Here is a 25776-nt window from a genome sequence, read left to right on the forward strand (position 1 = left end):
GATGGGACCGGTGTACGATGTACATCACCTGATAGGTCACCATGGCAAAATTAATGTTTTAACCAACCACACAGTCATTTCTTAGTGAATTTGTCTAGAAACCCAATGGCTAACCCATCAAGGACACGCACCCTCATTACCGTTTAGAATTCTATTGTCACCTTTTTAAAAATATACGTTCAAAACACCTTGGCATGGACAACACTCCCCGGGAGTCCAGAATATACCAAAACTGGCGATATCCCCTCCAACGTGCCCTCGTTTGTGTGTGACATTCCGAGCATACTGTTTTCCAACCTAGACAACACACGCAGCCGGACCTCATGCTCTTGCTTACACAGTCTTTCAAGGCTCTGTGTGGCTAAAACCCAGAGGATTTTCTCCTAAGCTCTCTGAAAAGCAAAGGAGGTTACACATCCAATGCTTCCAAGATTGAACTCTTAGTTGTTGAGAGGAACGGAGCACAGCGATTAAGTGTCACAACCCGACTGGGACCTAACCAGGCACGACGTAGGATAAGCCACTTCATTTCTTGTGTCTCATATGAGAATAGCACCCACGCCTCACCGAGTTCTCCTAGGGCCCCGGGGGAGCCACGCACAAGAAGCGCCGATCCCTGCACCTGGCTCACAGTTACGGTTCCCTGCCTTTAGTGCTGCTTCTGTTACTGCAGTGTGACAGCGGGCCCCCAACAGCCTGGGCCATGCCAGAGCCCCTCTATCATCTCCACAGAGAAAGAACCCAGAGAACACGGAAAACATGTTAGACTGTTTAAGTGCCCGGGGTGGCGGCCCTCAAGGGCCATCTCCTCTTTCTAAAGATGCACGAAGAACAACGTGCTCATCATGAAGGTACTGAAGATGCGCGGCAGGAAGCCCTGGCTCCCTCCTGGCGTGGGCTTCTGCGGGGGCTCACGGCGGGCTGCGAGTACCCACAACTACAGAACTATCCAGAAATGTCAGCCAGCGGGGCCACTTTCAGCTGTGGCCAGTGTTCAGCAAGGGCAGATTTTTCACAAATTCCAACCAGGAAGTGTTTAGTTAGAATGCTCCGTTCTGCGTAAGGTGCTGTAGGGGTAACGAAGACTACAAAATGTTCTTTCTGAACCAAAGACTATTCAGAAGTGGGGGGCATGCTTTACGATACGATGCTGAGGTCAGACATCAAACAACATTATATGTACATCAGGGACAACAACAGAAACATACACGTGTGGTCAAGGGCCTACATGCCCTTGCTGGCTCATGGTGTTTGTCCATGTGATTTCCACATTTGGAAATTCATTTTAAGTATCATGCTAGTGCAGAAAGGTCCAAGTATAAGGACGTTCGTGGTAGAGCTTAAAATAGCACAAAAAAAAAAAAATTGGAAGCAAAGAAAATGCTCATGAACTGGGGATTTGTGAAATAAAATGGTATCAGAGAGGCACCTGGGTGGCTCAGTGGGTTAGGACCTCTGCCTTCGGCTCAGGTCATGATCCCAGGGTCCTGGGATCGAGCCTCACGTCGGGCTCTCTGCTCCGCAGGGAGCCTGCTTCCTCCTCTCTCTCTCTGCCTGCCTCTCTGCCTACTTGGATTTCTCTCTGTCAAATAAATAAAATAAAAAAGAAAAAGTTTAAAAATAAAATAAAATAAAATAAAATGGTATCAGAACAACGGAACACGATGTGGTCATTAAAAATAATGATGCGGGCGCCTGGGTGGCTCAGTGGGTTAAGCCGCTGCCTTCGGCTCAGGTCATGATCTCAAGATCCTGGGATCGAGTCCCGCATCAGGCTCTCTGCTCAGCAGGGAGCCTGCTTCCCTCCCTCTCTCTCTACCTGCCTCTCTGTCTACTGTGATCTCGCTCTGTCAAATAAATAAATAAAATCTTTAAAAAAAATAAAATAAAATAAAAATAATGATGCAGTTGTACGTTTACCATGGGATATACCTAAGATAGTTTAAGTGAAAAAGCGTGATTCTGATGGCTGCATTCTCCCCGCTTCACACATCACCACGTAATGCCAATGGGAAAGCTAGGCTACCTGGTCTGGAAGGTTGTCACACCAAGTAATACAAGTGGTTATCCCGATGGGTTCTATCCTGTAGGACTTTTCGACAGCTTTACTGAGACGTAACTCATATACCACATACTATGCCCAATTAAAACACACAATTCAGTCACCACGATCGCATTTTAGAACACTGTCAGCACTCCAAGATACTCATCAGCAGGCAGTTTTCCATTCCCTCCCCTAATCCTAGGCAACCACTACTCACCTGCTTTCTGTCTCTGTGTCTTCCTGTTCTGGACACTTCATATAAGTATAATTATGTATTATGTGGTCTTTTGTGACTGGCTTCTTCTACTCAGGAGCACGGTTCTAGGGATCACTCCTGCTGGATCACTTCTCTCCCTTCCATGACTAGGCCATATTCAGTCGCACGCATACACCATGTTTTTATCTACCTTCTCGTCCGTCTTTGGACACATGAGTTATTTCTACTTTCCGGTTATTTTGAATGACCCTCATGTGAATGTAAAGGTTTTGAGGAGATGTATGTTTTCACTGGTCTTGGATCATCACATGATTTTATTTTTTTTATTACCTGCATCTTCCAGCTTTTCTGTAACAGACACTGCTCGGCACAGCTTAAAAGACTTAAAAGGGGGAATACCGCGGGTGTGGGTCAGCATCAACTACTGGAGTTCCTTGTCCGGGAAACAAAAATCAAGCCTTGCAGGTTCATCCTTCACATTAGGGGGAACACACAGACATGCCCTCTGATGGGCTTTGGCGGGGGGGGGGGGGTTAGTCAACGATGGTGATCCATTTTTTTAAAATATAGAAGTAACATTTTATTTAATAATTGTTTAGGTAGGCTCCACACTCAACATGGAGCTTGAACTCACAGCCTTGAGATTAAGAGTCAATGCAGTCCACCTACTGAGCTAGCTGGGTGCCCCCAAAAGTAATTCTTGATATCTACCTTCACCAGTTCCATTTTAATGTACTCCTCAATACATGCTTTCATTTAATTCTCACATCAAGCCTATGCAGTAGATATTCCCATTTTATGGGAATGGGCTGAGTCTTTCAGGAGTTCAGAAACTTGACCAATGAGCTGACCCTTTTTTTAAATGCTCTTACTGGGACGTGTACTCTCTCAGCCACATGCTTTCCAGTTTGCCCCAGCCATCCCCACTCCCTATCATCTCATACCCCCCACTACTTTATGCTTCCGGTCTGGCCTCTAGAACACCCAAGGGTGCAGACCGTCCTTGTGCTAGGAGATGAAGAGGAAATCCACCCTCCCAAACACAGGCTTCCGGGTGTCTCCTTTGCTGACACACTGGTAGATACAGGGGTGAGCCTCTCTAACTCCACTAACAGGTCAACAGGATGTGGCCTAGAGGGTGTGAACCCAAGGCCTACTGGCCATATCTGGCCCACAGACCGGTCTGACGTGCACAGCATTCCAAACAAATTTGAACACGCCATCATCTAAACACCGGAAGACCGCACATTAAAAACTAACCTCTTAAAGAAAAAGAAAAAAAAGAAGCTTCTAGCTGTTCTTGAAAAGCTGTTCTAGAAATGCCCGGAAGCAACGACATAGCAGGGACTGGGAAGGAGAGCCACCTGCCCTGTCGCCCCATCTCTGGCCTATCTGCTCAGGCGCCCAGCCCAGGCAGGCCCACCGTCTCCAACACCATCTCCATTCCAGAGAATGGGCCATCCAGCAACGTGCCCTCCCTATCCATCCACACTCTGGGCCCAGTGGGTACCCACACAGCTTTCAAGGCCCAGCCGACATCTGGCTTCTTCTCTGAACATTCCCCTGCTGACATCCACTCCAGGCTTCTGCCCCAAGGCATGTACTACCTCTTTGCCTATGTTCCACCAGGACTTCCACAAAACTGGATCTCACGAAGCACGCTTACCAAGGGGCAAGCAGCTTGCATCGACCCACCCCATGCTTTTGGTTCCCAAATCCCAGCACAAAGCAGGTGTCCAACAGATGTCTGCTGGACAGGCCACAGGTGAGACAGCTGAAAACAGGCTCAGGCCCCAGGTTCTCACTGCAGCTGCCCCCAAACCACGAGGATCTGTGGCTGGCTCTGGTGTCATCTCTACACATGGATGCAAATGGTCAATGACTTTAATTCAATCATGCCTGTGTAATGAGATCTCCACGAAAAGCCCCAAACCACGGTGTGCAGGGAGCTTCTGAGCTGGTGCTGCACCCCCACCCCATAAGGACAGAAGCTCCAGAACGCTGAGACTCTTCTGGACCCTGCCCTATGCATACGCATCCCTTCCGTCTGCCTGCTCCTGAGTTGTACCCTTTTTGGCAAACCAGTGAGCCTAAGTACAGCACTCCTCCCAAGCTCTGTAAATTGTTCTACAGAATTACAAACCCCAGGAGGCAAATCTGCACTTGGTGCAGGTCCCCCAGGAGCCCCGTTTGTGGCAGGTGTCTGCAGCAGGGGGCAGTCTCCAACTGGGCCCTTCTCCCGGGGATCTGTGCCAACTGCAGAAGTCAGCGTCGGAACAGAGCTGAATTTTCAGACACCTTGTTAGTGTCAAGAGAATTAGAGATCTGCTTGGTGTGGAAATACTACACAGATTTAGTTGTCAAGAAAAAAAAAAAAGACCTATATTTGGTGTGAAAAGGGGTGTCAGGAAACATTATACCACGAGTCATGGCCAAGGCCTTGGGGCTCTGCAGGTGGCCCCTCTGGGTGATCAGACTGTCCCCACTCAACAACCAACCTGGGTTCTTGATTGTGCAAGGTCTGTGGGGTGAGCAGGGGCCACCGAGGCACTGAGGAAGAAGAGCCAGGACAGTCTGGTGTCACGGCAGGCAAGAGCAGAGAGTGCAGCAGGAGGGACAGAACATTCCAGGGCAGTTCTGCTCGCACTGTTCAGTGGAGGAGGCGGTGGTGGGGGGATACGGAGACAGAGGAACAGCCAAGGGATCCAGGACCATGGAGGCCCCAGTGATCCTGACCAGAGGACTTTCAAGGATGTCAGGTTTCTCTCTTGACCCAGGTGGATACTCCACAGCCTTTATCAGTCTTCATTCAACGGTACATTTTAGCACGTTTTCTGAGTGAGCTATATTTGACAGTGAGAGGTGAGAAAACAGTGATGGGGAGGAGGGAATAGAGCACAGACCTTCCCTCCTTGTCAGAAGTTTGGAGAAGCAGTCCATGACGGGACTCAGCGAGCTGGCTAAGGAGAGTAGGAGCCCCTCGCAGCCGGCTTTCAGTAACAGGCGGGGATGGCAGAGAGGGGTGGCCTGAGGGAGGAGGCCTGGGCACTAATTAAGGTAAACATGAGTGGGACACAACGGTGTATGGGCCCCGAATATACAGAGAAAAACAAGGATCACCAGGTAAGTCCCACAGACTCATCAAAATCAAGCAAGTCCAGAGCTAAGAGAATCTTTCTGCTCGCATCAAATAATGCTTGTATAAAACACATACTTTGCAGCGCCCTCCTTATTTATCATTTTCCACGAATATTTTTGTGTCAACAAAGGCTCCTGAAATCACCATTTTTCTAACTCTATACCAATCACACCCTGTTTCACTCATTAGCCATAACGGGCTCTAATGAGGACAAAATATTCCCACCCCCTTGTTAGAGAAAACACATGGTCAAGGCCAACCCTCTGTAGCGACTCAGTGAGCTGTGTCCAGCCCCGAAGAACTCACTTTTCTCTCCCCTCCCGGAGAACAGATGACCTGAGCTCCCCTCAGTAAGTACACTTCCTCAAGTTCATGTACTCATGCACTCTTCTGTTGAATAAGCATGCATACACCTTCATCTGCTCCAAAAGGGTGGAAATTCTGGAAAGGATCCCAGAGGGCTGGAAGTGTTCTCAAGTGACCGTATCACACGTAGGCGTGTGCCCTACCCAATGCTGTCCAGGAAAGAGAATGTATATGAACTTCCCAGTGAAAAAGATGCAGGTCAGTATGACCCAACATGTGGTAGGCACCAAGGGGAAAAGGCCCTTCATGTTTAAAACAGAAAAATCAGAATTCTAGCAAGCTCACTAAAGAGGTATTTCTGGGGATAATGGCCAGTATGAATTAGTTATTAAGCTGCAGTATGAAATCTTTTAACAGATTTATAGCTGTCAAATCAGTAGATAAGACTTAATGAGGGAGTAAAGCCAAACCTGGCAGAAGTCTGTAGGGGAAACGTGGTTGGTAGGAGACCAATATGCCTGCGGTCATATTAATCTCTCTCAGAATGGCAGCTGCGTACACAGGCTTGAGGTCCCTTATATGCACGGTCTCGTTTCATTCTTAAAACAACCCTATAAAGGGCACCTCGGTGGCTCAGTGGGTTAAGCCTCTGCCTTCAGCTCAGGTCATGATCCCAGGGTCCTGGGATTGAGCCCCCCATTGGGCTCTCTGTTCGGCGGGGAGCCTGCTTCCTCCTCTCTCTCTGCCTGCCTCTCTGCCTACTTGCGATCTCTCTTCCTCCTCTCTCTCTGCCTGCCTCTCTGCCTACTTGCGATCTCTGTCTGTCAAATAAATAAAATCTTAAAAAAAAAAAAAAAAACAACCTCTGACCAAAGCACAGAACCCTCCATGTCCTCCCAGTTGCCTTTGAATTTAATGCTAATCCTAGGCTTGGCAAGTCACTGGCATATTCATTCGTATTTTCAATTCTTCCCAAATCAATGCTTTTGTAAACAGCTTTTGGGTCCAGTGTGAAAAATATGCAAACGTATTAATTCCATTTTTTTCTTTCCAGGTTCTGCAAATATCAACATTACCAATCTGCTCAGAGGAGCATAAAACTGAAATGACATCTTTCAAGTGGGGCAAAATAATTGCTATACGACGGCTCTACCGTTAGTGAAGATTCAACTTACTTCACAGGTTTACTCAACCCAGTGAAGAAAGTTAAACTCTCACGGCTGCACTGCAGTAAACCCAGCATCAAATAAACAGGCGCCCAACAAGATGGCGGAGAGACTCTGGGCCGCCCTTGATGCTGGACAGCACCCGGTCCTTTCAGGGTCAGAGGGCGGTGGGGGTTTATACTCACGGTCAGGTTCCAGTTAATCTGGGGGATCCTCATGTGGAGGTTCAGACTGAACAGGATCAGCAAGACTCCCGTCACCACAAAAGCGCTACAGCTCACAAACTCAAAAAAGTAGAGGCCTTCACACGGGGAGCACTCCATGATGGTCTCTATGCAGATGAACGCAATCAGGGCCAAGATCTAGGAAGAAAATTGGAAACACACACACGTGTGTATATTTAGTATCCATCCGTGGACATATGTGCCTGCCACATTTAAATAAAACCCCACCGCCGCCGCCATATGCGGCCAGGAGTCCTCAGGGGACGGCAGTATCGCTGTCAGGAACAGGACCCGATGAAATTCTTATGTAACAACAGGTATGGGGGCCTTGGCAAAGGGACCAAGTCCTAACGTGGACACCTCCGCCCCGCCGTGGTCCCCGGCCACTGTCTGGGGGCGGCTCGGCCCCTGGGAACAAACAGGAACGGCTCTGCCATGTGTTCAGTGCTTCCTCCACCACCAGCAAGTGGTCACGGCCCACACACGTTTCTCATTCCGAGTCCCTACCGCAATTATGCTGACGCCAGAGGGCAGGGTCCAAATGGTGTCTGTTTATGCCATCTGCAGCTACCCTGGGGGTTCAGGCAGAGGTCAAGCAGGTGGTCGCGGACCCCGGAGGGCTTTAAAACAATTACAAGCGCCTAAAGGCGAGGCCCACCTAATTCATTCACAAGCTATGCTTTTTAAAGGCGATCACCAGGCCTGGCCATTACAAAGTCAGAACGACAGCTTATAAAAATGCTAAAAAATTGGGGCGCCTGTTTGGCTCAGTCAGTTGGGCTGCCTCCAGCTCGGGTCATGATCCCAGCATCCTGGGATGGAGCCCCATATGGGGCTCCTTGCTCAGCGGGGAGCCTGCTTCTCCCTCTCCCTGCCTGCATGCCACTCCCCCTGCTTGGGCGCGCGCTGTCTCTCTCTCTCTCTCTCTCTCTCACTATTTCTCTGTGTCAAATAAATAAAATCTTAAAAAAAAAACGTTGAAAAATCCACCAATAATGGCACCAATTTCTTCCTGAAGGACCAAAGTAACATTCCAGCAATATGTCCTAAGAGCTTGGAGATCACAGTCAAACAGGTATTGGTGGAAATCAACATGTGAGCTTTTTTTTTTTTTTAAGATTTATTTATTTGACAGACAGAGAGCACTGGCAGGCAGAGAGGGAGGCAGAGAGAGGGGGGGGAAGCAGGCTCCCTACCGAGCAGAGAGCCCGATGCGGGACTAGATCCCAGAACCCCAGGATCACAACCTAAGCCAAAGGCAGCAGCCCAACCCACTGAGCCACCCAGACGCCCCACTACGTGAGCTTTTAAAGGAAGATTTCAGGAGAAGGAGGCGGCCCAAAGGCTCAGTGGATGGCCCAGGGAGCAATGAAAGGTCAGGTGGTCTTGCACCAAAAACCAGATCGATCTTGGGCTCCTGGCCTCTACTCGAGCACTTCTCCAACCAAGTACCTCGCAGCCCACCACATGTCTGTTGGGCTGGCAGGAAGGGCTACTAAAGATGGCGAAAGTTCCCGCCAGAAGACCTGAGCTCGGACAGGAGAACAAAGGCCCAAGCAGGAATCTGAGACCCCCACCCCGGGCTCCCATGGACCAATGGGATCCCGATGAGCAGGCGGGATATCCAAATAAGGGAAACTTCCAAAAGACCCCTGAGCTTCCTCGAGACCCCTTAAAAGCCCCCTCCTCCCTGCCTTGGGCGCGACTTCCGCCACTCTGCTTTCCAGAGTGGCGGAACCTCGCCCAAGGATGCCCACCTCCTCCTGGCACAACTTTCCTGGCTCCCCTTCTCCTGAGCCCTGAAACTTCGCTGGAGAGCGTTTTTAATAAATCTTGCCTTGCACCCACTTTGCCTGGTGTTGTGTTTATCTCGCCGGAAAAAAACCTTTACATTTGGTGCCGAAACCCGGGAAGGGGATTGAGCCCCCACACAGTGGGGAGGCTCTCTCCTTTCCCTGGCCGAACCGGACCTGCCTTTCCAAACGCCACTTCCGAAGCTGTGGTGAGTTTCCCCGATTCCGCACCTCCTTCCGGAAAGCCCTGCCCTAATCGCGGCCGCATCAGGGTGGACCCCGCCGGTCACCAGGAGACCTCCGTGACTTCGAGAGGCTGGGAGACGTCCTAACCTCTATGGTAGTTGACACAGTTTTTCCGCAACCCAGTGGTGGACGAGGGGACACCTTCCTCCAGCCCTCGGGTTGCCCGGCAACGAATCGTGGGGACCTCCCAATCCAAATTCGACCCTAAAACATCCCGGGGGTGTTTTAGGCCTGCTGGCCAATCTTAAAACCCTGGAACTGGACCAGGACCTGCGAAAACGACGTTACTGTACTGTCGCTTGGCCACAATACCGATTAGACAATCAGTCCCAATGGCCTCCGGAAGGCACATTTAACTATCAGATTTTCATGGACCTAAATAACCTCAGCAGAAACCAAGGCAGATGGGCCAAGGTCCCTTATGTCCAGCTTTCTGGACTCTGCACTCTCGCCCCTTCCTCTGCTCTCACTGCTCCACCTCTCAGGTCCTCTTGGCCCACTCCCCTCCCCCTACCCTGCCACCCACTGTTCCCAAAGACTCGGACCTCTCCTCCCCCTCTCCTCTCTCTGAACCCCCGGAGAGCTTCACCCACCCACTGACAAGAGGGCCTCTGGTTCCTCCTCCTCCTCCTTACCGCGATCCTCCACCCCAAGGTCCCTTAAATTCAGGATTTCTGAACCGGCGCTCTCGTCTACCCCTCCTTCTCTCCCTCCCCACTCCTATTCGAACTCCGCAGTAAACGGGAAACTCCAATCAAAGTTTACTGAAGGTCAAATAGGCTCTTGTTATTTGTTAAAATCTGCTAGCAAAGAGATGACTAGAACTGATGGTTAATTGTGTGTCTCGGAGTTTTAATGGGTCATTCTTAAGGTAGCATTCAAAGTCTTTGGTAACCGTTAACCGAATGGGATAAAATACCAGAGCGCTGGTCCCGGAACTAGGTTTACGCTTTTGAAATCTGTTGTTGGTAAACACCTTTTGTGCTTAATTGAATTCTGTTTTAACAGCCGCAGGGCTACTGTTTGAGCTAGATCCTTTCATAAAGAATGGAAGGGGAGACTGATCATCTCCCATTAGCCAGGGATACCCAAAGGGGAGGGTGTCCAATCTGTTTGAATCTGAAGAGTGCCTGACTGCGTGAATGTGTCTGTGTGGCTCCAGCCGCACTAGGGCTCGAAAGCCCCCCCCCCCCCCGAGTTAGTCTGCCCTCCAAGGGAGGTTGCTGGAGCTGAGGAAGTTGTTTGAGTTCATGCACCCTTCTCTCTACAGGACCTTTCCCAAATTGAGAAACGTTTGGGCTCCTTTTCGGCCAGTCCTGATAACTACATTAAAGAATTCCAATATCTGGCCCAAGCCTATGACCTCACCTGGCATGACTTACATGTGGTCCAGACCACCACCCTCACCATAGAGGAGAGGGAACGCATCCAGGCTGCTGCCCGGGAGCACGCGGATCAGGTCCAGCTCACTGATGCTGCCATGCCAGTTGGAGCCCGGGTGGTCCCACCTGTAGAACCAGGTTGGGATTATCAGGATGGCCAAGATGGCCACTGGCGCCGCGACCGCATGATCCAGTGTCTCATAGCCGGCATGCGGGCAGCCTCTAATAAGGCCGTTAATTACGACAAGATTAGGGAGATGGTCCAGGCCCCTACGACAACCCCACCATGTTTCTTAACCAGTTGACCGAACCTTTAACCCAGTACACTCGCTTGGACCCTGCCTTTCCTGCGGGGGCCACGGTACTGGCTACTCATTTTATCTCTCAATCAGCACCGGATATACAGAGAAAGTTAAAGAAGGCTGAGGAGGACCCTCAGACCCCCATTTCTGACTTGGTGAAAATGGCATTTAAGGTCTTTAATTCCCGTGAGGAGGCGGCTGAGCTTAAACGACAAGCCATATTCCAGCAAAAGGTTCAGTTGCAGACCCAAGCCTTGGTAGCAGCCCTGCGGCAGGCCAGCTCCGGGAGCCAGCAGAGAGGGGCAACCAATCACCCCCCCCCCGGGGGGGGGCTGTTTCAAATGCGGGGCCATTGGGCTCACCAGTGCCCCAATCCAAAGCCCCCAACTCGGCCTTGCCCTCAATGCCATTTGATGGGCCACTGGAAATCCGACTGCCCTAACCTCGGGGTATCTTCGGCACCTCAACGTGGGGGGCCCCCCGAGACAGTAAGTATGGCCTTTCAACTGCTTGGATTGGAGGACGACTGACGAAGCCCAGACTCAGCCACCCCTCTCACCCAGGCCAAGCCCAGGGTTACGCTCCAGGTAGTGGGTAAGTCCATCTCTTTTTTGCTGGACACGGGGGCTACCTACTCTGTTCTGCCTTCCTACTCGGGACTTACTCGAACCTCACCAATTACTGTTATGGGGATCGATGGGACCTCCTCCAATCCTAGGGTGACCCTTCCCCTTACCTGTAGCCTGGATGGGTTTCCCTTCCCCCACTCGTTCCTATGATTCCTTCCTGCCTGGTCCCTCTACTGGGTAGGGACATTCTCCAGAAACTAAGGGCAACTATTTGCCTCTCCCCTTCCTCCCCTCTATCCACCTCAACCCGTCTCATCCTACACCTCTCCACTCCCTCAACCCTCACTCCAGATGACCTACCTACCTACTGTAGACCCTCAGGTGTGGGACACCTCGGAACCCATCATTGCTTCCCACCTTACTCCGGTTAAAGTACAGCTTAAGGATAACTCTAAGTTTCCCTCAAGCTCAGTTCCCTATTTCCTTAGCCCACCGCCGGGGCGGCCTGAAATTATCATAGAACGGCTTTAACGTCAGGGACTCCTGATCCCCATCATTTCCCCCGTAACACCCCATCCTCCCAGTACGCAAGCCCTCAGGGGCTTATCGACTGGTACAAGACCTTAGGCTTATCAACGAGGTCGTGGTCCCCCTCCACCCAGTCGTTCCTAACCCTACTGTCTTGCGTTCCCCCAAACACCTCTCACTTTACTGTACTGGAGCTAAAGGACGCTTTTTTCACCGTCCCTTTGCACCCTGATTCCTATTTTCTTTTTGCCTTCACCTGGGAGGATCCTGACACGCATGCTTCTGGACAACTAACTTGGACTGTTCTACCCCAGGGGTTCAGGGACAGCCCTCACATTTTCGGCCAGGCCTACAGACTTAACAGCAGTGCGTCCTTAAGGCCAGCACTCTACTACATATGTGGATGACCTCCTCCTCTGCAGCCCCTCCCTCTCGGTCTCCCAAGACAATACCTCCACCCTACTTAACTTTCTGGGGGCCAAGGGATATCAAGTACCCCCCTCTAAGGCCCTCAACATGACCTTAGGGCAGCCCATCACGGTCTACTCTCCTGCCGACTCACAGACCTTAGCCACTGATCCCTGGCCCATCTGACTCCTCGTCTCCAGCTATTCCATCTGCTATTCCTAGAGAACCCGCATCTCTCTCTCTCTACCTCCCCCCGCTTAAACCCTGCAACTTTACTGCCTATACCCTTGCCAGATAAGGGGTGGATCTACATCCAGGACAGGATTGCCCTGCCAGGCAATCTGGTGCACACCTTGATTACTGACATCCACCAATCCCTCCATAGTGGCCCATAGGCTCTCCACTAATTTCTTCAGCCATTGTTCTATCATCCTTCCTTATCTAAGGTAATCGAAGTTGTCCACAGGGCTTGCAAAACCTGTTCCGTCGTGAATTCACAAGGAGGAATCCCGCAGACCAAGGCCTAACCAACAGCTCCGAGGTCATCAGCCGGGGGAAGACTGACACCTGGACTTCACTCCCATGCCTCACCATAAAATACATTTCACAGGCTGGATCAAGGCATACCTCATGGCCCGGGAAACAGCGAACGTAGTGACTACAATACTCATCGAGCGCATCATCCCGACGTTCGGATTGCCCCGGACCCTCCAGTCGGACAACGGACCTGCCTTCATCCCCAGTGTAACCCAACAGGTAGCTGAGAGCCTCAACGTAACCTGGAAACTTCACATCCCGTACCACCCACAGTCATCGGTAAGGTAGAAAAGGCCAATGCAGTGCTCAAAGCCCAACTCACCAAACCTACCCTAGAAACCCATCTTTCCTGGCCTACACTTCTGCCTATAGCTCTCAAAAGACTCCTGGCTACGCCCCGCGGGTCTTCAGGCTTAAGCCCATTTGAATTACTATACGGCCCGCCCTTTCTTAGAAATCATAGCCCTCCGGCCCTTTCCCCGCCTCTTTTATCCTATCTACCTTACCTCACCCCTCCCTATTGACTGGCCACTCCCCAACTTCAGGGCCACAAATAATACGGTCCATATGGGCCCCATCGGGGGAAACATACCTATTATTAATGTGTCCTCCCTTACCACCACAGCTGCCATATCACTAACTCCTCCCTCCTGTACTGTACTCCCTCGGGAATATTTCTCTTGTGCCCTCAGGGAATCTATCGCTGCCTGACCACTAACGACTCCCTGGGCTGTACATTCATTCTATCTCCTTCTACCACCATCTACTCTGAATCCCAGCTGCTGTCCATCCTATTTCCCCAACACCATGGAGGAAGGGCTGCCTTCCTCCCATTCATAACAGGGGCAGGAATAGCCACAGGGGTGGCAACTGGAACAGCGGGATAGGAACCTCCATAGACTTTTCTTACAAACTCTCCCAAGCCCTGAATGATGACACGGAACGGGTTGCTGACTCCCTCACAGCCCTACAGACGCAAGTCACCAGCCTGGCAGCCTTAGCTCTACAGAACCGACGGGCCTTAGACCTTCTGACAGCCGAAAAAGGGGGGACCTGCCTATTCTTAAATGAAGAATGTTGTTACTTTGTTAACCAGTCAGGTATAGTTACTTCCAAGATCAAAGAACTCAGGGATCGGATCCAAGCACAGTGGCGAGACACATCCTCCTCCTGTCCAGGCCCCCTACAACTGGGTAACCTGGCTGCTCCCTCTGGCTGGACCTGTATGCATAATCCTCCTTCTAATCTCAGTTGCTCCCTATCTTTTCCAGTACTTGCAGGGTAGCCTACAAGAACTTGCCTGAGTATCTGTCAATCAACTCCTCCTCCAGCCCTACTCTCGCCTGCCCACTTCCGACTACCCCTATGACGACGCCCCCTGTCAGCAGGAAGTAGCCAGAACCAAGTCGACGCCCCTGACACCATTATATTAAGCAAAAGGTCGGAATGTTGGGCTGGCAGGAAGGGCTACTAAAGATGGCGAAAGTTCCCGCCAGAAGACCTGAGCTCGGACAGGAGAACAAAGGACCAAGCAGGAATCTGAGACCCCCGCCCCGGGCTCCCGTGGACCAATGGGATCCCGATGAGCAGGCGGGATATCCAAATAAGGGAAACTTCCAAAAGACCCCTGAGCTTCCTCCGAGACCCCTTAAAAGCCCCCTCCTCCCTGCCTTGGGCGTGACTTCCGCCACTCTGCTTTCCGGAGTGGCGGAACCTCGCCCAAGGATGCCCACCTCCTCCCGGCACAACTTTCCTGGCTCCCCTTCTCCTGAGCCCTGAAACTTCGCTGGAGAGCGTTTTTAATCAATCTTGCCTTGCACCCACTTTGCCTGGTGTTGTGTTTATCTCGCCGGAAAAAACTTTACAATGTCCAGCCTGGGTCAGAACATGAGGCGACCTCCACTGCAAAGGTCCAGGACGTGTACACAGGCAGCTCTATGGTCCCAGATCTGTCCTCAGAGCCAGCAACATCGGCATCACCAGAGAGCCGGCTGAAGTACAGAATTTCTGCCTCTCCTCTTTGATCTGTGCAGTCGGAGTGACAAGATCCCCAGATGACTGAAGCGTGGGAAACACAAGGCAGGGGCTGCTCTGTGGCCCTTCTCTGCCTCCTGGAGTCCCACGCATGCCTTTCAGGGCACCACTCAGTGCCACCTCCTCCCCATGCCTTCCCTGATTGTCTCTCCCCCTGCCAGACATTATTTGATTCCACCCTCTCCCAGGAAAGCTTGTTCATCTGTGACTGCATTCTACCCTTTTTTTATACTTGACATTATGCCTCCCTCTGCCTCCTGAGCTTTCTGAGGACAGGGGCCAGCCCATCTCTCTCCACCCAAGGTACCAAGTGCAGTAACTTGCACATCATCAACAAATGGGGGCAGGTGGGGGACTAAAAATCTACAACCCACAGTTACTGACATGCTTGCCAGGTCTCCCCGTTAAGAGGCAGGGCAGGGTAGCTCCGCTCTATCCATTATCCAGATTTGTGCCCAGCAATCATAAAAGACACCTCTCCTATCAATTTGTGGTTCACAGTGTAAGTCAGCACATTAGAGACAGGAGTCTTTAAGCACATTCTTTGTCCTTTTCCTAATGGCTCTTTTAATTTTCTATTGAATCAGGGACCTGAATTCTCCATCTGAATTACATGCTTGACTTGCAATCAATTCACAAAGAAGTAGTTCATATAAGGGAAACTCCTAACCTTTTTCTTCTCCCTGTAACTGGATCTAGTAATCTTGGGCAAGAAATAACACACTGTACTGATGAGTTACAAATGTTTCTGGTATGCTAACTTCAACCATATTTGTGTGGGAAGGTAACACCTACAGTCTTAAATATTAAAATAAAAACAGTTTCAAGAATATGCAAATCTAACGGGCCACTCATGCAGCAGCAGTGAACAAAACAGAAATCTGCTCTCTAGCTCATCGTCTAAGGAGAAGCTTTCAGAAATGAAATTAAAAGTACAGTGTGCCAGGCGGTATGAAGTACAAAGGGGGAAGAAAATCAAAGCAGGGAAGGAGAATGCAATGTAACTAGGGCAAAGGTGTTTGAAGTTTTAGGGAGTGACACGGAAGGCCTCACTGAGAAGGTTCTAGATGTATTACGAAGTTCATTTCAGTCTCTTAGAAAGGCTATTCACGTGGAAGAGAACTTCAACTGCCTCCATCCTGACCTCAGTCTGTTATCTGATTGAGTTCTTTCAAGCTTATCTCTCCACTCAGGAAAAACACCCTGCAGGCAAGGCATTCTGGGCTAGAAACTGAAACTACTCCCTCAAGCAACAGGGCCTGCCCTGAGCCAGCAAGAACCCGGCCAGGTTGACCCCAAGACCGTCCTGCACCTGACCTTTCCGGCCGACCGGCTTATACCTACAACCTCTGCCCCACATTTTCCTTACCTAAACCCAGAAGTATTTTCGGCGCTTGAGAGATGGCTCTGTCTTCCTGGTGTTGCCCTCACTGGAATCAATTCCTTTCTAGTTTCACCACACCGTCTCTCTCTGCCTTTGTATTTTGTCTGTGGCCAGTAGCCAAACCTGGTCTGTGTGGAACGCCTGGAGCCAGGGGCTCTGGCATCCAGGTTACAAAAGGATGTAACTGAAGAGCGAATGAAGAGATAGGCAGGGCAAGGTCCACAAGGGCCTGGGCAGCGCTCATGTCCTGCGTTCAAGTCTCCACAGGGCTCAGTCCGTAGCCCTCTTCCCCTTCCCAGAGATGAGTGCGGCTGACACCTCCAACTCTCTAATCTCATGGCTGGTTCCCTGGCAGCCAGCCCCCAGCCCTAGGTCCCCTCATTACCACAAACTCGGATGTGGTTGAAAGCGCGTTGCTGAGAAGATCAAAAGACACCTCTTATCATGTAGAAAATTTCAAGGGTTTTAGGAGCTTCCCACCAGAAATGAGATGAAGAACACGTACACACAAGACCACAAGTATTCAAATGCAGAGATATGGACAGATTGGCACGCACACACAACTATGCTCGTAATAATTTCATCAGTCCCCCTTTGACAGATATTTTGGTGGCCTCTAATATTCTGTTTCTAATAAACAGGACACTTTTTTGCCTGCTTTCTGGCACAGCAAATACCTAATTTTCCTCCAGCAAAGTGAAGTCTAACAATCATTGCTAAAATAAAAGCTACCTATAGACCCACAAGAAGGAAATAAGGGCTCAAGATTATACGGGAAGCCAACAGCTTCAAAGGAACCAAGGAATGAAGAGTAATTCAACTTCTAACAGTTCTGCAGTAGACAAACGTCACAATGTGAAACAGCACAGAGATGTTCAAAGAGATGCCAATAAGTAACAGTTACTGCATTTGCCAACTGGGGGATCCTGCCCATCCTTGGACAGAGCCCTTTCCATGGGGCACTGACCAGCTGACCTCCTGGTCACAGTTGGTAAGTGAGCTGGGATTCAAAGGTTGTCAGGTTTCCACCAGTGCCGCTAATTATGATTGACAACATCAAAAAGCAGGAAGGGAGGGAGAAAAGACTTGAGCTGATTAAGTTACTATTAAAACTTTAAAAAAATTTCAGGGGTGCATGAGTGGCTGAGTTGTTTAAGCATCTGCCTTCGGCTCAGGTCAGGATCCCAGGGTCCGGGGATCGAGTCCCGCTTTGGGGGACTGTTTCCCCCTCGGCCTGCCGCTCCCTGTTTTGTGCTTTCTCTCTGACAAAGAAAGACATTCTTTTTTTTTTTTTTTAAGTTTTATTTATTTATATGACAGAGACACAGTGAGAGAGGGAACACAAGCAGGGAAGTGGGAGAGGAGGATGCAGGCTTCCCACTAAGCAGGGAGCCCAACGTGGGGCTTGATTCCAGGACCCTGCGATCAACGACCTGAGCTGAAGGCAGACGCTTAACAACTGAGCCAACCAAGTGCCTCAAGACATAAATTCTTAAAAAAAAAAGTATACAGAATTAATCTGAAATGTTGGTATACATCAGGAACAATTCAAACTTCAGACTGCCACTATTTTGCATTGAGCACAACACCATTACACAATCCGTGTGCTCTTACACCACATACATTAACTTACAGACAAGTGTGTCGCATTTTATCACTAGCACATTTGTTCAGTCTGTTTCAGCACATGGGAGGCAGTTTTATGTGCCATTTGGGGACATTGGGGGGGGGGACTTTCCAAAGTCAGTTCAAGGTTTGTCAGATACCATCTGACAGGGACACAGGGCTTGTGATCTCCCACACACACGGACTGTGCTCTGTGCTACCGCTGCAGGCTTCTGCCGCACAGACCCTGGGATTCTGATCAGTTCTATTTTTTGTGATTTCCACCCAAAACAGAGAAAATGTACAGTGTGTTTATAACTGCATATTCCGCATTACTGAACAGAATCCTGATCTATCCTGTGGGTTTTAGGGCCCGTTTCTTCTTCATGATGTCAGCTCAGAGCCTATCTGAAAGCCATTCCTGCAGAAGGAAGGCTACAGTAACTAGCTAGGGGTGGATGTGACAGAGGGACCAAATGTAACCGATCTCTCACTCGGCTTCCAATGAGCCAAATCCCCGTAACGCCCACTGTTACTCCATCACCACCCGCCCAGAGGAGGTGTGATTAGAAGTCAGAGTGGCAAATGTGGAGTTCTGGGGCATAAACTCCACCAGGGTGAGCGTGTATCTGCCTGGGGAACATCTCACAGAACAAATGTCCAACCCCACAGTGTGCCTGGAAGGCGGAGAACAAGACATGCTGGTAAACAGCGCTGTTCCTTACTGCGGCCCTCCAGAACAGTCCTGACACCTGACACTCCCACCAGTAGAAACATGGGTTTTAGGACATTTTTTATTTTTTAAAGTTGTATTCATCCATTGGACAGAGAGCATGAGAGAGCACAAGCAGGGGGAGCAGCAGGCAGAGGGAGACGTTAGATCTGTTTGTTGCCGCAGCATAACACAACTCATACTGACTAGAAAAGGTGCTGTGGCATACTGTAAAATTTCACAACGTATCTTTAGTATGAAACTGCAAATCTGGGTGCCTGGGTGGCTCAGATAGTTGAGTGTCTGCCTCTGATTCGGGTCACTGTCTCAGGGTCCCAGGATTGAGGCCTGCATCCGGCTCCTTGCTCCTTGGGGAGCTTGCTTCCCCCTCTGCCTCTCTCTGTCTCTCATGAATAAATAAAATCTTTAAAAAAAAAACAAACTGCAAATTTTACAGAATGAATGTGTCACTCACTCTTCAAGACACCAGATCCAAATTGTTTTACAAACTCTTACCAGATTGTCAAGGTTAAGATATAGAGATATGGGGCATCTGGGTGGCTCAGTGGGTTAAAGCCTCTGCCTTCGGCTCAGGTCATGATCCCAGGGTCCTGGGATCGAGCCCCACATCGGGCTCTCTGCTCAGTGGGGAGCCTGCTTCCTCCTCTCTCTCTCTCTGCCTGCCTCTCTGCCTACTTATGATCTGTCTGTCAAATACATAAGTAAATAAAATCTTTAAGATATAGAGATATGGACCATGTTATTTATACTTTTAAAACAAAAGAATAAAATATGCGGAATTTTATTTCAGAAATGCATCTATGTGATAGGACTGTGGATAAGTTTTTTGGTTTTGGGGTTTTTTTGTTTGTTTCTTTTTTTAGTAGGCATCTTTTATTTTCCAAAATGTTTACAATGAATATATGTGCTTCTTTAAAAAAAAAAAATTCAAAATTCTCTCCATCAACACTTTTTGAAGCACTCAGGTTTATTATGAGTTACACGTTAGTGACCTCCAAGAATCAATCCTTATTTGTTTTGAAACCATTCATGAATATTTTACAATGACATTAAAAGCTCTAATGGAAAATGAGAGTCATTCTGCAAGCCCATGTTGGTCCTGCTTCTGTATCAGAAGAGTTCATCATTTCTAAAGCCTTCTTGAGAGCACAATCCCACAGCCCAGCTGCCACTGCACTCTAAGTGCAAGCCGTGGGCACAGAACAGCCTAGAGGCCAGCATGTAACAACTCTGACTCAAGTGAGGGCAGGGACCACCCGCCCCCCCGGAAGAGAGACCCTAAAATCTGTGAAGACATTTTCGAAGATTAAGCAAAATCCTAACCTTCCTTCATCACCAGTTTACCAATGGATCTGATGAAACTCATTCAAAGATATTCATGTAAGGGAGCCAGGGTGGCTTAGTTGGTGAAGCAACTGCCTTCGGCTCAGGTCATGATGCTAGAGTCCAAGGATCAAGTCCCACATGGGGTTCCCTGCTCCGCAGGGAGTCTGCTTCTCTCACTGACCCCTCTCCTTTCATGCTCTCCCTCATTCTCTCTCTCAGATGAATAATAAAATCTTTTTTAAAATTATTTTATTTTTTAAAGATTTTTATTTATTTGATAGACAGAGAGAGATCACAGGTAGGCAGAGAGGCAGGCAGAGAGAGGGGGGGAAGCAGGCTCCCCGCCGAGCAGAGAGCCCGATGCGGGGCTCGATCCCAGGACCCTGAGATCATGACCCGAGCTGAAGGCAGAGGCTTAAACCACTAAGCCACCCAGGCGCCCCAGATGAATAATAAAATCTTAAAAAAAATATATTCATATAAGCAAAAATCACAGTATTTAAAAATAATTTTAAGGAGCCTTAGAACAACCAGTCCCATGCAAAAGGGACTGCCCACATGAAGACCATCTCCAACAATGCGATCTGCAGTGGCTCCTAGGTGGCCAGTTTCTTCAGTAACACTGATGGCACCTAGAGGCCTGCTGGGCTTGGGGTCTCAGTACCAACGCAGCCAACCCACCCCATGATACACACAGACAGAGAACAACCCAGGTCCGAAGGCTCAGTGTCCAGGCGTTGTTGAGGACGACAGAGGGTCACTGAGGGCGTGGGTGGCAGCAGAGGGCTTGAGAAGTCTGCCTGGAGGGCACTGGACTCAGGTGGTCTTAGAGGAGAACCAGGAGAGAAAGCCTGTGTGAGGGGGTGCCTGACTTCTGAAATGAGAGCCTTGGCTGGTTTGTAGCTCACTGGTTTGAGAACCAGTGATGTAGAGGGAGCATCAATAACGTACGATGCTCTCAGGGCCCCGGGCTGGGCCCCGTCCTTTTGCTGTCACATTCATGCCCACTCGGGAAGCAGAGGGCGTCTCCGTCATGTGGCCAGAAGAGACATCCAAGGCCCCCAAGCTACTGTTCCACATACCCTGTTCCCCTACACCAGATGTTTAACCTGTGACTGACCAGGGTCCAGTCCCCCCTGCAGCCCCCTGGAGGAAAGCATCCCTGCATGGCTTCTCTTCCAGAAACACAGTATGCGACCTCCACAACCAGGGCCGCGAGGGCCTGTGACAAAGCTCACAGCTTCGCTACTTGTTCTCAAAGGGATCTAACTACAGTCACATCTTAATTTTTCTAAGAGGGTGGGGGGATGGGGGACCCGGTGATGGGTATCCAGGAGGGCACGGACTGCGGGGAGCACTGGGTGTTGTATGCAAACAAGGAATCACCGAACACCCCACCAGAAACGAATGATGTGCTGTATGGTGACTAATGGAGCATAAATTAAAAAAAAAGAATTCAGAAGTCATAAAAAACATTTTTCCCCCCCTAAGGAAAGTGATCCACGAGTTGCTCCTCTCAAGGGAGGCCATCCCCTGAGGAAAGTGGATTTAAAATTTTTCCCTCCTCTCCCCTGAGACAGTAGAGCAATGAGCAATTTTTTTAATTTTTTATTTTATTTATTTTTTTTGTTGGTTCTCAAACCAGTGAGCTAACTGCAATGTCAGTGGACTGGAGCTATAGATTGGAGGCAGAGAATTAGGAGAAATAAGAGAACTACCTGCTTAGAAGAGCTGAGAGCCACCAGGCTGGCAGGGAGTCCTGATCAGGCAGGAGAAATCGTTAGGCAAAGGAGCCCAGGGGCAGAGGCAAATAAATGCCTTATTGTTGAGAAGAAAGGGAGAGAGAGCACAGAAAGGGAAGGCTGCCAAGGACTTGGGGCCAAGAGCAGCAAGAAGAAAGCAGGAGACCAGGGGAGGTGACAGGCACCTGAGGCTCTGCCAGGTGTGCCCCCACGGGCACCCACATTCCCAGCCACTCCCAACTCCGAAGGCTTCGTTTTCATTTCCGATGAAGGACAGGAGGGATTGGGCTGCGGCCGGTCTGGGAAGCTGTCAGCCTGGTCTGGTCCGGGTTTGGCCCATGTTACCAGGCCAACTCGCCCAGGGATCCTGACATATTTTCCAAGCTGGGTTCTGCTGTGTCAATAATTTTGCCATTTTATGATCCTAAAGACATACATAAGTTAGAGCTGAACTCAAGGGACTGCATTTCAGTATCTTTGTTTGGCTTGACTCTCACCTTTAACACCAATGATTATATTTACATAAGTGAGCCTGATCTCTCTCTCTCTCTCTCTCTCTCTTACACACACACACACACACACACACACACACACTAGACCCATGGGTCACTTGTATGTACTGGCTAGCCACAGCACACCACAGTCCCGGACAGATTAAAATAGGCTTATTTTTGGACATCCAACGACGCAGAGCACACCAACAGTGTTCCCAATGAAATGCAAAACATTTTCTTGCTCTTTAAAAAAAAAGTTTCGAAAACTTATTATGCGGTTTGATGATAGAATTGCACATGACTTCAGAAAACCACAGGACGGTCAGCATCTTTCTTGCCAAAAAAATGCCCACAACATTTTCCTGCAAATGCCACCCTGCCCCAAAAGCTACATTTTCAGACTGTTTCAATTAGTAATGGAGCAAAAAACAGCGCACATGTAGAGGACACAGGAAACGCGATGCCTTCAAACCGTGCACATGTGAAGGCAGTTAACTGTGCGGCTGCATTCCTCTCCCGGCTGCCCTTCTCAAGTCCTTGCTTCCCGGATGAAGCTGAAGCCCCAGGAAGTGGTATCACATCCCTACTGGATTCAAAAGCAAAACCTGCCCCCTTTCCTTCCTCCCCCTGCTTGAACTCTCAGGGAGCTCCACACCCTAGCATCCTTGACAAGCCACCTTAAGTGACAAGGGCACTGTTTTTCCCATTGAATGAGAAACCAGTCATCCAAGAGGAGCTTTTTGCGAAAGATTAATCTGGGCCGCAACAGTGAACTGCGTATCCTAAGAGGTCAGGAAAACCCGCCTGGAAAACCCTCACAGCCGGGAGGCCCAGAGCCCGACCAGCCCGGGACCTCTGCATCAGTCAACGGCGGGAGGGTCCAAGAGGAGAGGAACCTACTTCAGGGGCCAAACCCCATGGCCCTCAGGCCCTTGCACAAACAGTCAGCGACTTGCAGATTTAAGTACCTTCCTCCAGACCTTGACACACAAATTAGGGGACTACCACTCAGCAGGATCTGTCAGTGGTGTCCCCAGCTCCACAGAAAATAAGGATGGTGGCCCTCCTACTAAATTCAACATTTGCTGAGCGCTTCTCCTGTGGGCCACATGATGCAGCGGGCACTGCCCCAAGCATTCTCACTCGATGTCATCTTCATTCCACCCTGTGAAGAACACATGGTTGATCTGCTTGTTTTCAATCGAGATGTAATAGATGGGCCATAAAATCCACCCATTTCAAGTATACACCTCAGTGGGATTTAGTATATTCAAAGCTACACAACCATCACCATAAGGTAATTCTAAGAGGAACATGTTTGTTTGCTTGGGGGGGCGGGAGAGAGAGACGCTTTACTTGGGCAGCAGCACACCCAGCAATGCCCGACCCAGGGGTCAATTTCACAATTTTTGACTTGAGCCCAAATCAAGAGTCAGATACTATAAACCAACTGCGCCAATCAGGTGCCCCAAGGAACATGGATGCATTTTTAATCTCCTATCCTATTAATGAAATTTTAAAAATGAGGGGCAAGATGTTAAGCAACTGGGTACCCTGGGTGCCTCAGTCGGTTAAGGCTGTGCCTTCGGCTCATGATCATGATCAGGGTCCTGGAATGGAGCCCTACATCGGGCTCTCTGCTCGGCAGGGAGCCTGCTTCCCCCCGTCTCTCTGCTTGCCTCTCTGCCTATTTGTGATTTCTCTCTCTGTCAAATAAATAAATAAAATCTTTTAAAAAAAATGTTTTTTTAAATAGCTGTGTCCACTGAAAAGGCCTAGAAACACAAGGTCAGTAATCGTAACCATCCTAGTGCCCAGACTGAGGTCTCTAAGTATTATTTTACACTAACAGGAACAAGAACTTCTAGGAGAAATGACTGATTCCAGGTCTGGGGCAGGGCACACACAAGGTAAGCCTATGTGAAAGCAAGTATAAGGTCGAAGGCCATTGAGGTTTTGTCAGAAGGAGGCAGGAGTCAACCTGAAGGGGCTCCCAATGGCCAACAAGATAATACAAGTAGATGTATTTATACAATATACATAGAAATATACACATAAATACATATTATAATAAACGTATACACCTGAGGACATTGTATACATCTGAGTAACATTCAAACCTTGATTTCTAAATAATATCATTTTCCAGTGAAGGGAACCAAGGCTCCCTGGAGAATTCCAGGGCTGAGGTAGGAGGATCGAAGATGAGCCTGGAATTCTTGTGTCTGAGGAAGAAGGGAACATGTCTAAAGGGCACTGGAAATGGTTCAGAGGGGCTCCCATTGGCCAAATCTGGGACAATCTGAGCATCAAAATAGGTAACAATTAAATATTAAAGTCTGTGAATAAAACATGAACCCATGAACACATACTGACATAAACAAACAGGGAAGAGGAGAAAACTCTTTCTTACAGTTGAAAATCCAGCTAATTAGAGGTGCCTGGGTGGCTCAGTCGTTAAGCGTCTGCCTTCGGCTCAGGTCATGATCTCAGGGTCCTGGGATCGAGCCCCGCATCAGGCTTCCTGCTCAGCTGGAGGCCTGCTTCTCCCTTTCCCTCTTCCTGCTGCTCTGCCTACTTGTGCTCTTTCTCTGACAAATGAAGAAATAAAATCTTAAAAAAAAAAAAAAATCCAGCTAATAAGACTGAAGGAAAGACGGATCCATACAATGGTCATTTGCCAGCCATCGTAACAACACAGGATTCAAGCAAGAATCAATGAATATTAAGACTAATGAGTGAAAGCTTGAGGAGTTACAGGATAGTTACATATTCAAAGTATCTTCCCACAAAAATACTTACTAATTATACAGGGGGAGAAAGAGTAACCTGAGAGTGGAGAAGCCTGGCAGCTATCACTTGAACCAAATTAAGATCACCAGTAAGGGAGCAGGTATCTACGTCATCTGCCTCTGACAGGAGGCACTGAAAATAAGGCATCATTATTTCTGCGGCATTCCTGACAACCACAAGATAGCCAGAGTCTAAACATGAGAAAACGTCACACAAACCCAAATTGAGGGACGTGCCACAAAATAACTGGCCGGCATTCCTCCCAAATGTCAATGTCACAAAACACAAAGGCTGAGGAACTATCCCAGACTCAAGGAGATTAAAGAGAAATGACTGAACACAACATGTGATCCAGGATGTTCTTGTACTATGTAGAGTAGGTTGTCGGGTTTTTTTTTTTTTTTAAGAATTTATTTATTTATTTGACAGAGAGAGAGGGAGCACAAGCAGGGGGAGTGGGAGAGGGAGAAGCAGCCTTCCCACTGAGCAGGGAGCTTGATTCGGGGCTTGATCCCGGCACCGTGGGATCATGACCTGAGTTGACGGCAGACACTTTAACGACTGAGCCACCCAGGCGCCTGCGTGTAATACTTTTGAGGCAACCAGAGAATTATGAATAAGGTCTGCAGTTTAGCTTTAGTATTGTATCAGTGTTAATTTCCTGACTTTGATCATTATGCTGTGGTTTTAAAACAACAGGGTCTTGTCTTTAAGGACAATGAAGTATTTAAGGATAAACCGGTGTCAAGTCCATACTACCAAAGACTTAAAAGACTCAAAAGTCTTAAAATACTACATAAATAT

General features: G+C 49.1%; 1 protein-coding gene across 1 annotated transcript in view; it reads right to left on the minus strand.

Annotated features, from left to right (window-relative positions):
• The window catches only part of CMTM4 (CKLF like MARVEL transmembrane domain containing 4), a 73341-nt gene that overhangs the window by 9447 nt on the left and 38118 nt on the right, over positions 1–25776 (minus strand). The window contains exon 2 of the mRNA XM_004744585.3: positions 7058–7234. Within this exon, the coding sequence (XP_004744642.3) occupies positions 7058–7234 (177 nt within the window). The remainder of the gene's footprint in view (positions 1–7057; positions 7235–25776) is intronic.

Source organism: Mustela putorius, unplaced genomic scaffold (assembly GCF_011764305.1).
Source record: "Mustela putorius furo isolate JIRA1106 unplaced genomic scaffold, ASM1176430v1.1 tig00000174_pilon_pilon_pilon, whole genome shotgun sequence".
NCBI classification, from domain to species: Eukaryota; Metazoa; Chordata; class Mammalia; order Carnivora; family Mustelidae; genus Mustela; species Mustela putorius.